Genomic DNA, 13,273 nt, shown 5'->3' with positions numbered 1-13,273 from the left:
AAAGTTACATGAAGAGCAACTTTCTCTCTAAGCTGCTGTACGGGGCTGCTCCAAGGTTCCACACCTACCAACTGCCATGACAATACATTGATTTCCAATCTGAGAAGTTAATGCAGTTTAGGGATTTCAGAAGACAAAATTCAGAGGGTGTATTTACAAGAATGTACGGGGTGTGAGGTGGTGGTGTAGTAGTAATGTCAATGGAATGGTAATCCAGAGGGTCAGCATAATACTCTGGGGCACCTGGTGAAATTAAATGAATGAATCTGAAATTAAATTTGCTCAATAAATCTGGAATTCAGTTAATAAATCTGGAATTAAAAGCTCATCACAGTCACGGTGACCCATCATGGATTGCTGTAAAAATAATAATCTAGTTTACTAATAGTTTAGTGAAGGCAATCTACCATCATTAACTGATTCAATTTACGTGGAAGGTTTGAGTTATAATTAATGGATTAACTGGGACTTTTTCACTGCAGCCATGGAGGTGGAGTTGTGACCTAATCAAAGTTTATGAAATAATGAGGGGTATAGATAGAGTTCATGGTAGTTGTCTTTTCCCTAGGGTGGGGGATTTCAAGAGTAGGGGGCATGTTTTTAAGGTGAGAGGAGAACGATTTAAAAAAAGACATGAGGAGCAAATTTTATAGACAGAAGGTGGGTTTACATGTGGAATGAACTTTCTGAAGAAGGGGTAAATGTGGGTACAATTACAATGTTTAAAAGACATTTGGATAAGTATATGGATAAGAAAGGTTTGGAGGGATATGGGCCAGGAGTGGGTAGGCAGGTTTATTTTGGGATTATGGTCAGCGTGGATTGATTGGACCGAAGGGTGTGTTTCTATGCCTCAATGTGACTACATACCCATACCTTTCTCTGAAAGGGCAGAGAAGGTATGTATTTCGAGCCAGGGCAACTAGGTGTAGGCAACTGGCCTTGTCACTAACACCAACTTCCCATGAAAGGATAAAGAAAAAAATATTACGAGTCATTAAAAGTTAAGTTTTGAATGCTTAAAGAAGGTAATAGAGAGGTGGAGAGATGTAAAGAGAGAATCCCAGGGCTTTGGGACCATGAAGCTAAAGACACAGCCATCAGTGGTGAAGCACTGAAACATCAGTAAACTTAGAATTGGAGGAGTTCAAAGACCTCCACGGAGATTACTGTTGGCATCGTGGGTTCAATTTTGATGATGGATCATCATGTACACTGTGCAAGAAGGTTTTAAATTGAAGTCAGATACTTTCCCATCTTGTTTGCATGGCATCTACAAAGCTGTTAATTCCTATGGAGCTAGGTGGGGAGGGGTTGAGACTTGCCTAGGCATTTTGTTCCCTCCTGGAGAGGAAGGTGGGGGAATACAGAGGAACCTCGATTATCCAAATATCAATTAGCCAAATATTGGCTTATCCAAAGGAGATCTCAAGGTCCCACTAGAGACATTACATCAAAGACGTGTTTCCAACCCTGATCGCATCTTTTGTTTACAATGATTCAAAGTGAACGCGGCTTACTGAAATGCTGCTGTAAACAGTCCTGGGCATCGGTGGGAGCCCAAGCACCGTCTCCAAATGACTGACCTCCTGCCCTCTCTCTCCCACCACACTTTCCCTGGAGTTCAACACAGGGTTTTTACCCTGTACCCGCCCTTCCCCAGATAATCTCTCCAACATTGTCCTGTACAGGGCAAAGGTGGAACCTGTCAAAAAGTTGCAGTTAAATGTTGTGTGTGCATGTGCACTATTTGGAGACTCACCCCCCAAAAGGGGGCAGCAGCAGTCTTGTTGTGGATGTCCAGTGATGGGGACGTGCAGGGGCGGTGTTGGATTGGGTGGGGATCGTGTGTGGTGTGCTGCTGCCTCACCTACTGAACGAGGAGCTCCACGCCCCAGAGGAAAGGCATAGAATCAATTAACCAAATCATTAATTATCCGAATGAAATAGTGTTCATGCATCTCGTTCAGAAAATTGACGTTCCTCTGTATTCTGTTTTCCCCAAATTCCATATCCTGACAGCACAGCTCACATCAGGCATTCACCATGCGTGGGTGCAGAATCACAGGCACAAACCAGAGGTGTACTGTCTCACACAGCAAGACACTGCACACAATCTCAGCATCACTTTCTCCTTAACCATACCGTCAATGTTTGTTGCTTTTGCCCTGTAGATTTAACCCACCTTCCTGTACTCAACTGTTAAAGGAACCCTAGGCCATCTGCAACCCAGCTCACAGTCTTGACATTTTCGGCTTAAGTTTAATGGGATTCCCACCTCAGAGCCCAGATAGCTTTAGGTTCAAGTCCCACTCGAGGTAGTCCAGATTGACGCACTAATGTAGCTCTGAGGGAATGCTGGATTGTCAAAGGTGCTCTGTCTCAGTTGAGACATTACGTCAAAGTCAAGTGGCTATGAATGTTTCCTATTTGGAAGATGAGCAGGGGAATGTCGTGGCCAACATTTCTTCGACAAACAACACCTGAAAACAAAAATAAACCAGAGAACAGCAGACAGGTGACTGAGGTGTTAGTGGGGGAGCACTTTGGGGCCAGCGACCATAATTCTATTAGTTTTAAGATAGTGATGGAAAAAGATAGACCAGATCTAAAAGTTGAAGTTCTAAATTGGAGAAAGGCCAATTTTGACAGTATTCGACAAGAGCTTTCAAAAGCTGATTGGGTGTAGATGTTCACAGGTAAAGGGATGGCAGGAAAATGGGAAGCCTTCAGAAATGAGATAACGAGAGTCCAGAGAAAATATATTCCTGTTAGGATGAAAGGAAAGTCTAGTGAGGAGTATAGATAGAGTTAATGGTAGTTGTCCTTTTCCTAGGGTGGGGGATTTCAAGAGTAGGGGGCACATTTTTAAGGTGGGAGACTGGTGAGCAAGGTTAGATCTCATGGAATACAGGGAGAACGAGCCATTTGGATACAGAATTGGCTCAAAGGTAGAAGACAGAGGGTGGTGGTGGAGGATTGCTTTTCAGACTGGAGGCCTGTGACCAGTGGAGTGCCACAAGGATCAGTGCTGGGTCCACAACTTTTCATCATTTATATAAATGATTTGGATGTGAGCATAAGAGGTATAGTTAGTAAATTTGTAGATGACACCAAAATTGGAGGTGTAGTGGACAGTGAAGAACGTTACCTCAGATTACGACGGGATCTTGATCAGATGGGCCAATGGGCTGAGAAATGGCAGATGGAGTTTAATTCAGATAAATGTCAAGTGCTGCATTTTGGGAAAGCAAATCTTTGCAGGACTTATACACTTAATGGTAAGGTCCTAGGGAGTGTTGCTGAACAAAGAGACCTTGGAGTGCAGGTTCATAGCTCCTTGAAAGTGGAGTCACAGGTAGATACGACAATGAAGAAGGTGTTTGGTATGCTTTCCTTTAGGGTGTAGGTTTGCTCGTTGAGCTGTAGGTTTGATATCCAGATGTTTCATTACCTGGCGAGGTAACATCATCAGTGGCGACCTCCAAGTGAAGCGAAGCTGTTACATATAAATAGAAAGCAGGAGACAACAGCTTCGCTTCACTTGGAGGTCGCCACTGATGATGTTACCTCGCCAGGTAATGAAACGTCTGGATATCAAACCTACAGCTCAACGAGCAAACCTACACCCTAAACCTCAATCTGAGCTACAAACCTTCACAAACCTTGTGATGCTTTCCTTTATCGGTCAGAGTATTGAGTACAGGAGTTAGGAGGTCATGTTATGGCTGTACAGGACATTGGCTGGGCCACTGTTAGAATATTGCATGCAATTCTGGTCTCCTTCCTATTGGAAAGATGTTGTGAATATTGAAAGAGTGCAGAAAAGATTTAGAAGGATGTTGCCAGGGTTGGAGGATTTGAGCTACAGGGAGAGGTTGAATATGTTGGGGCTGTTTTCCCTGGAGCGTCGGAGGCTGAGGGGTGACCTTATAAAAGGTTATTAAATCATGAGGGGCATGGATAGGGTAAATAGACAAAGTCTTTTCTCTGGTGTGGAGGAGTCCAGAACTAGAGGGCATAGATTTAGGGTGAGAGGGGAAAGATATAAAACAGAGCTAAGAGGCAACTTTTTCACTCAGGGGGTGGTGCATGTATGGAATGAGCTGCCAGATGAAGTGGTGGAGGCCTAGTACAATTGCAACATTTAAAGGCGTTTGGATGGGTATATGAAGAGGAAGGGTTTGGAGGGATATGGGCCATGTGCTGGCAGGTGGGACTCTATTGCTGGCAGTGGGATATCTGGTTGGCATGGACGAGTTGGACTGAAGGGTCTGTTTCCGTGCAGTATATCTCTAGGACTCTATGTTGGAAACAAAAACAGAAATTGTTGGAAAAACTCAACATCACCTGTAGAGAGAAAGCAGAGTGCTGAGTTTTTCCAGCAATTTCTGAAGCACCTTAAAACAAGTCATTTACTTCATTGTAATTTGTGAAACCTTGCTGTGGGGCTGCCAGGTTTTCAACATTACAACAATGACCAAACTTCAGAACTACCGTTCTATAGAAGGGTCACTTGACTCAAAATGTTAACCCTGTTAATGGGTGGTGTGGTGGCTCAGTGATTAGCACTGCTGCCTCACTGTGCCATGGACCCAGGTTCGATTCCACCCTCAGGTGGAGTTTTTTGTGGAGTTTGCACATTCTCCCAGTGTCTGTGTGGGTTTCCTCTGGGTGCTCTGGTTTGCTCCCACAGTTCAAAGATGTGCAGATTAGGTGAATTTCCCATACTAAATTCCCCATAGTGTCCAGGGCTGTTTAGGTTAGCTGCATCAATCAGGGGAAATGTAGAGTAGCAGGGGAATGGGTCTGAATGGATTACTCTTTGGAGTGTCAGTGTGGACTTGTTGGGCCAAATGGCCTGTTTCCTCACTGTAGGGATCCTATGATTCATTCTCTCTGCACAGATGCTGCCAGACCTGCTGAGTTACTCCAGCGTTCTCTGTGTACTCCTTTTAGCTTTAAAACATTTTGGGGCATGCTGTGGCAAATAAAGCTGTTTAAAATTCGATATTATTAATAATATACAGTTTTCAACATCTGTTACCATGCTATAAAACGAGTACAAAAATAAATGCTACATTTGTTCTGTTTTTATATAAAGCAGATGCCATGATATTTAAGTCGGTACAGACCATGTGTAACTGGACCATACAAGGCACAAAGGTCCCATATTCAGTCCCTGGACCATGTTGGTTAGTTGATCTCGGTCAGGTTGTTAGTTTGGAAATTACAGCTGACTGCTCCTGAACAAATATCCAGTCTCTCCTGCTGGAAAGGCAGTTGAAGGACGCACGATATCATAAGAGCAGGAGCTCTCTGTCGAACTAATCATGTGTCTGGCCAAGAACAGCTAACTTAGAACAGATTTAGAAGTGAGGGCATACTTGCCTTTTATGATGATTAAAGGATCTTGTGTGAGAGACTCTGTTACCAATAAATAAAAATGTTTATGTACTTTTCCCTTCTGGAGACTACATTCAACAGGGGATTACTAAAGTTCTCAGTTTCTGCAACTGGACAGCATGAGATTTTTCCATTAGTACAAGTCAATGAGAAGTCTGCTCCATACCTGATGTAATGCAGTGAGTCCATCTTCATTGCACAGATCTGGGTTCACATTCTTTTTCAGCAAGAGGCTCACTGCAATAAAAACACCACAATTACTCACAGGACATAGCGCTGCTTTTAGGCTCACTTACTCCCATATTATAAAAAGGATGAAAAGGAGACCATTCAGTCCATCATGCCTGTGTCACATCCTTGGTGGAGCTTATCCAACCACGTACACTGTTCTGCTTCTTCCATTTAGCCCTGTGAAGCTCTACTCTATTTATCCAATTTCCTTTTGAACGTTCCAATGAATTTCCATCCACCTCCCTCTTTGTTTTACAGAGGGATCTGGAATATGCTGGCAAAGTGTTTTCTCTTTATGCCACTGGTTCATTTAGCTAATCATCACAAATCAGTGCTCCCTGGTTATTAACTCTTACCATTGGAAACAGTTTCTCCTTTCCTGCTCCATCAAAACCCTTCATGATGTTGAAGGCCCAACATCCCCTTAGCCTTCTCGGTTTGAAGGAGAACAACTAGAGCTTCTCTATAAAGCCGAAGTCTCTAAAGCCCAGATCCTATTCAAATAAATCTTGCCTGCACCCTTTCCAATTCTCTGGCTTTAATCCTAAAGGGTGGTGCTCACAATTAAATCATAACATCCCAATCGAGGCCTAACCAAGCAGCAGCTGAAACAGTTGGGAGGAAGGTTTGGGATCTTAGACAATTCTAGCTTCAAAAGAGGACAAGGGGGAAGCAGTTCTACTGAGTTGTGGGAAACAATAAACCAAAGGTTCAATGGGCAAATTTTAGGTTTGATTACTGAACAGGAAGTAATATTCATATGTTATGGCCTTGTGCGGCAGTTATACAAAACCCTGGAGGGACCTCACTTGAAGTACTGTGAGCAGATCTGAGCACCAATCCTTAGGAAGGATAGGTTGACCTTGGAGGCAGTACAATATAGATTTACAAGAATAATATCTGGACTTCATTAGTTAAGTTATGAGGAGGGATTTCACAAATATAACCTGTTTTCTCTAGAATTTAGAAGGTTACAGGGTGATCTGATCAAAACCATCAGAAGATATTAACAGGAAAAGGCAGGGTAAATAAACAAAGTATTTCCACTGGTTGAAGATTTTCGATCTAGGGGCAGAGTCTACAAAATTAGGGTGAGACTTTTCAGGAGAGGTGTTACACGTCAAGGATGGTAGATGTTTGGAACTCCCTTCCATAGTGGATGCTGGATGCAGTTGTTAATTTGAAATATGACCTACATAACCTTTTGTTAAACCAAGGTATTAAGGGATATGGACCGAAGGCAGGTATATGGAGATAGGCCACAGTTTAACCATGATTAAATGGTAGAACAGACTCAAGGGGATGAATGGCCTATTCCTGTTGCTGTGTTCCCAGGTTCAAGTAAAAGGGGCAAGAAAACATGGAATAATTTCAAACTCTGAATGCAGAGAGGAGGATGAGGACAGGAGTAACTGGAGGCTGCTTCTGGTCAGACACACAGGGGCTGACCACATCCACAGTGTTGTAGATCTTAGGATTCCAAACAAATTGGTCACTCATTTCTACTTGACCATTCCCATGTAGCAATGACACTGGCCAGGCCGCTGCACCTGAGTGCCGCTCACCTCCTGAAGTGTGCTCTCTACTCCAAGTTGATGATTGGTCAAAGGTCAGAGAGCGCCCAGAGGAAATTTTTCAGTTACACTGAAGCCAATTTTAAATTCAGCTTTGACACCAACAGCTGGGAAGAGAGTGCGTGGGAGCCTGTGGATGATGAGCCCTACTTCAACAAGGTGTGGCTGACTTTGAAACAAGCCAAAGGCAAGAGAGCAAGGTGAAAGCTCAAGAGGGGACACTACACTTCATCGATTGACTAATAGATGCATCAGTGACTGCTGATATGAAAATGTGGATTTTTAAAAAAAATGCTGATGCCCCCATAGCCTTTTATTTTCTTCTTCTCAACATTTTACCTTTCACTGGCTTCACTCCTATCTTATACTGCCTCTATCTTTCTCCCTCCCTTTTTAATCCTCTCTTTCTCCCATTTTACTCTGGGATTTGTGACAACCCCAAAGCCTCTTGGGCCTAAAGCAGTCCTCAGGAATCAATAAGCATGCTGGGGCATCAATAATGGGTAGCACGCTGGTTCAGTGGTTAGCATTGCTGCCTCACAGTGCCAGGGACCCGGGTTCAATTCCAGTCTCGGACGACTGTCTTCGTGGAGCTTATACATTCTCCCCATGTCTGCATGGGTTTCTTCTGGATGCTCCGGTTTCCTACCATAGTCCAAAGATGTGCAGGTTAGGTGAATTGGCCATGCTAACTTGTCCGTACTGTTCAGAGATGTGTAGATTAGGTGCATTAGTCAAGGAAAATGTAGAGTAATAGGTTAGGGGAATGGGTCCGGGTGGGATACTCTTTGGAGATTCAGTGTGGACTTGTTCGGCTGAAGGGTATGTTTCCATACTGTTGGGATTCTATGAAATCCTATGAATAAGGATCACTTCCACCCACTCAGTGCTAGTGAATTCCCTAATCTGGTAAACAATATTATACAACATTTGCCAGCATTGAAGCAGACCATTCAGCCCAAGCGGATTGTACACCCCATGCAAGCCTCCTCCAGTTTCATCCAAAATGGTTAATAGATTTTTCTCTTCTTTTCTCCTTCATGTGATTATCTAGTTTCCCCCTAAATATTTCTTCCTTCAACTATTCCAAGCGAATGCTACTTCCCTCATCTAATCATTTACTCAGGAAAACAGTTTCTTCTGAGTGTTCTGTTGGTTTTATGAGTGATCAGCTATATTCATGTCCAGTAATGTTGGACTGCTGGCATTTCGAAACATCATGAAAGTTATGCAGCTTACCCATGATTCCTTGGAGAATGTTGAGTGAATGTTGAGTTAACAGTCAGCAATGACTATTATAAAGATCAAATTCACTTCGAGTCATAGAGATGTATAGCACAGAAACAGACCTTTTGATGCAACTCATCAATGCTGACCAGATATCCTAACCTAATCTAGTCCCATTTGCCAGCACTAGGCCCATATCCCTCCAATACCCATGCAGATGTCTTTTAAATATTGTAATTGTACCAGCCTCCACCACTTCCTCAGGCAGCTCATTCCATACACACATCACCCTCTGCGTAGAAAAGGGACCTAAGAGCAACTTTTAAGTTTTTTTCTTCTCACCCTAAACCTATGCCCTCTAGTTTTGGATTCCCCCAAACCAGGGAAAAGACCTTGTCTGTTTACCCTATCCATGCCCCTCATGATTTTATAAACCTCTAAAAGGTCACCTCTCAGCCTCCAACTAACCTCTCCCTACAGCTCAAGCCCTCCAACTCTGGCAACATCTTTGTAAATCTTTTCTGAACCCTTTCAAGTTTCCCAACATCATTCCACTCGGAGGGAGACCAGAACTGCATGCAATATTCCAAATGTGGCCTAACCAGTGTCGCATACAGCTGCAATATGACCTCCCAACTCCTGTACTTAATGCTCTGACCAATAAAGGAAAGAATGCTTTGAAAACTTAAGTCAGAGGAGGATGGTTTGCATTACTTAGAGACAGAATGTTACGCGAAGTTATTTTTATTAGCCAATGTGTAATAATGTAAGATCTACACACTTGTAAACAAACAGCAACAAGCTTTATTGAACAAAACTATACACAGAGGATAGTAAGAGGGAGTACCTTACTTTGAGCTCCGCAAGCCCAGACTCCTGTTTCATGTGATCTGATATCACCATGACAGAACTGCTTTCACACATGCTCAAACATTATACTGAAGATATCATTCCCATTACTCCACGCAAATAGCACAGGAAAATAAACGTGACAATTTAAGGTAGTTAATTAATGCATTTTGCAAAGGTATAACATTGATAATTGGAAGCAGAGCAGAGCAAATATTTAGCTCATGCTCTGTGAAAACAGAACAAATTTGTGTTAGATTTCTGTGCAAGCCTAAAGAGTAAGGGTTCGACATTATTTTTTCCAGGTCATATAGATCTCAACTTCACTGACGGCTTAAAGAGCAAACTTAAAGCCATAATGGTCTTTAAAGACTAATATTTGATCCAATTCATGATGGTTTCACTGATGACAATTGGGGGTAGCAACAATGCATCACAATGGCCTCAGTGTCCAGAAGGACACAGAAACAAAGTTAGCTCGGATTCCAGCTCCTGATCACCTCGAAGTCTGGTCTCCTGCACCACTGAAGTTTATTACTGCGCCAATGATGGCTGTTGTGAAATATATGCCACTGTTCATCCCGCTGTTACCATCCTCTTTCAGGCCAGAGATCTATCGAGCCTGCTTGGTGTGGGTGGTGGAGGTAAACCACTTGGTAGTCTAATGCTTTTGTCTTAAACATGGTGTGGTTTATTGTATGAGCGCAACTAGATACAAGTTATAGACATTGTTACTAAGCCAATGAGGGAGACCTCAGTACTTGGTTTAAATCCTTCGGGATCCAAAGTCCTTGTGATCATATATAGTGGTGCATAAAGCACTCCTCAGATTTAACCCTTTCAGACTCTTATACAACAGTGACTATGCCTTCTGCTGCCTGAGTCCAAAACCTGGAAATTTCTTCAAGACTTCTTTGCCTTCTTGCCTTTATCCCATCCCCCTTCACCTTAACGCCTACCTCTTTGACTAAAATTTTGGTCACCTGTCTGACATTTAATCTGTTAATGTCCAGGAGAGAGTCTTACTACATTAAAATGTGTTGTACAAATTCAAGTTGTGTGTTTGTTGCTTTCAGGTGAATCTTGATGGAAAAGTGTTAGTGCACCGACATCGGATTGTACCTCTAAAATCTCTCAATAAAGCTGTTGATGTTTGTAAATGACCACTTAAGTATGGTATTGAAGAGTTGTCCATGTCTGTAAAATCACAGCTTTGTGTGAATCAGCAACTCTGGGAGGAGTGAAGTAAACAGGAAGAGGGCAGAGGAGTGGGGGAGAATGCTAGAAGCAATCTACAGGCAGAACGTTTGACTTAAAACATGAAGAATGACAAAGTAGAAATCTCTATGGAATTGTGCCAATTTGAGTAGCTTAAGTATCAAGAATGAACTTAAAATACATTAAGCAAAACCAGAGAAAAACTCATTTTGTCAGTACAGTGGCAGCTTGTAGCTATTTCCAACAAACACACACTTAATTTTTCCTCATATTTATAATAATGTCAGTAACTGTTATACTCTTGTAGTGTGGTAACTAAGCAACCAAGTCTATGTGTGGGTCTAATGACTGATGTGAGAATGAATCAGTTAAAACCACCATGGAACAGTTAAACTAAAAGCAGGAACTAGACACACAAACCCTAAATTTGATTACTTTAAGCCAATACTTGCAGCCAATTATTTGAACAAAAGTTGATGGGGAAAGAATTACTCAAGAGGTTTTCAGTTGAACTTCAGCTTACAACTTTACACCAGAAATAAATGTAGTAAAAGGGGCATCTCTTACAGGTATACACTGGAGAACATGTTGCTTGAGAACATGTTGCTTGAGAAAGGACTTAGAGTCATAAGATGTACAGTCCCTTCGGTCCAACCCATCCATGCCAACCAGATATCCCAACCTAATCTAGTCCCACCTGCCAGCACCTGGCCCATATCCCTCCAAACCCTTCCTATTCATATACCCATCCAAATGCCTCTTAAATGTTGCAATTCCACCAGCTTCCACCACTTCTATTGGAGGCTCATTCCATACACGTACCACACTCTGCATGAAAAATTTGCTTCTTCGGTCCTTTTTATATTTTTCCCCTCTCACCATAAACCTATGCCCTCTAGTTTTGGACTCCCCCACCCCAGGAAAAAGACTTTGTCTATTTACCCTATCCATGCCCCTCATAATTTTGTAAACCTCTATAAGGTCACCCTTCAGCCTCCGACACTCCAGGGAAAACAGCCCCAGCCTGTTCAGCCTTTCCCCATAGCTCAAATCCTCCAACCCTGGCAACATCCTTGTAAATCCTTTCTGAAACCTTTCAAGTTTTACAACATCTTTCCAATAGGAAGGAGACCAGAATTGCAGACTTGAGGCACTAAGATTTGTCAACTAAACTACATTTTAAAAAAAAATCCATTTATATAAAAATTTAAAGTGGCCTGGCCTACTTAACTCCAGTTTGCCGTAAGTGGTACAATTCTGTGTTAAAATTAGCCAAGCAACCTACTCCATTAAAACGGGCAAAGATCGGTGTCTGTGACTATTCTGCCATAATAGACGGAGGGATATAAAACTGTATAGCATCCTGCAGCCTGTATGTCTGGCAAGGAACATTGTGAACCTCAAAAGAATTGATGTTGTAATGAGAGAGTGGGACATGCTGTAGTGGGGTAAAGTTTACTTCTATCACATTTCTCTAAGTTTCAATTTGAAATGATTTACCCTCAAACTGTAGGTTGAAATGGAATGTTATAAATATCAAAAGCATTCTAATTTGAGGCGCTATGATGTATGAAGACAAGTTGAAGTTTATTGTGCCCTCAGTCGAAAAGTTTTATGATGTACTCTTATGAAAAGTTTATTTTTGGGAACAAAAACGTTTTAACAAATCACTAAAGGGAAAAGCATCCACACAACTCCACCTTCTCAAGGTCCCTAGAAAAGGAAATTTTGCTTACTTCATCACATCCCAAGAACAAACAATAAATTCACACCAAAGACATAAAGATCAGTGATCGATTTGTGTATTTGAGGCAAGCAGCTGGATGGTAAACTCTAAGTAGCAATGTTAGGATCGAGAAGTTTTAGATCTTGAACACCATGACTTTCCATTAAAAGTTTACTGACAGATATAATGTTGGATTATGTACATAAAAAATGTTCAAAACTCCCTGACAGCTAACACAGTTCTAGATTCAGTATTAAGTATCAATCAGACAACACCCGGTTATAGTCCAACTGGTTTATTTGAAATCACAACCTTTCGGAGCATTGCTCCATCATCTGGTGACATCAGCTGACGAAGGGGCAATACTCCAAAAGCCTGTCACCTCACATAAACTTGTTGGACTATAACCTGATGTCGTTCTGACTCTGTCCACCCCTAGTCCAACACCGGCACCTCCACATCAGTATGAAGGGGATATTGTTCATCAACCTATCTAGAAATGTGATGACTTGAGCCCAGGTGTTCTGGCCCAGAGCTAGGGACACTACTACTCCACCACAAGAGCCCTATCCTTAAGTATTAAGTATGCTTATCTCAACTAGGGAGCAACTGGAGCGTCGGAGGCTGAGGGGTGACCTTATGGAGGTTTATAAAATCACGAGGGGACGGATAGAATAAATAGACAAAGTCTTTTCCCGGTGTCGGGAAGTCCAGAACTAGAAGGCATAGGTTTAGGGTGAGAGGGGAAAGATATAAATGAGACCTAAGGGGCAACTTTTTCAGAGGGTGGTACGTGTATGGAATGAGCTACCAGAGGAAGTGGTGGAGGCTGATACAATTGCAAGATTTAAGAGGCATTTGGATGGGTATATGAATAGGAAGGGTTTGGAGGGATATGGGCCGGGTGCTGGCAGGTGGGACTAGACTGGGTTGGGATATCTGGTCGGCATGGACGGGTTGGACTGAAGGGTGTGTTTCCGTGCTGTACATCTCTATGACTCTATAATTGAGATGACATCACTGATTTTGATGCTCTAGGCCA

At 42.4% G+C, this 13,273-nt stretch overlaps 1 protein-coding gene across 3 annotated transcripts in view; it reads right to left on the bottom strand.

Moving 5' to 3' along the window:
• Window positions 1-13,273, bottom strand: part of LOC140462893 (protein phosphatase 1 regulatory inhibitor subunit 16B-like) — a 186,207-nt gene that overhangs the window by 61,344 nt on the left and 111,590 nt on the right. For all 3 annotated transcript variants that reach the window (XM_072556328.1, XM_072556329.1, XM_072556330.1), the window contains exon 3: window positions 5,573-5,643. In XM_072556328.1, the coding sequence (XP_072412429.1) occupies window positions 5,573-5,643 (71 nt within the window). The remainder of the gene's footprint in view (window positions 1-5,572; window positions 5,644-13,273) is intronic.

This window comes from Chiloscyllium punctatum, chromosome 37 (assembly GCF_047496795.1).
Source record: "Chiloscyllium punctatum isolate Juve2018m chromosome 37, sChiPun1.3, whole genome shotgun sequence".
Classification (NCBI taxonomy): domain Eukaryota; kingdom Metazoa; phylum Chordata; class Chondrichthyes; order Orectolobiformes; family Hemiscylliidae; genus Chiloscyllium; species Chiloscyllium punctatum.
The sequence above is the reverse complement of the archived record's forward strand: the minus strand, read 5'-3'. Positions and strand labels throughout refer to the sequence as shown.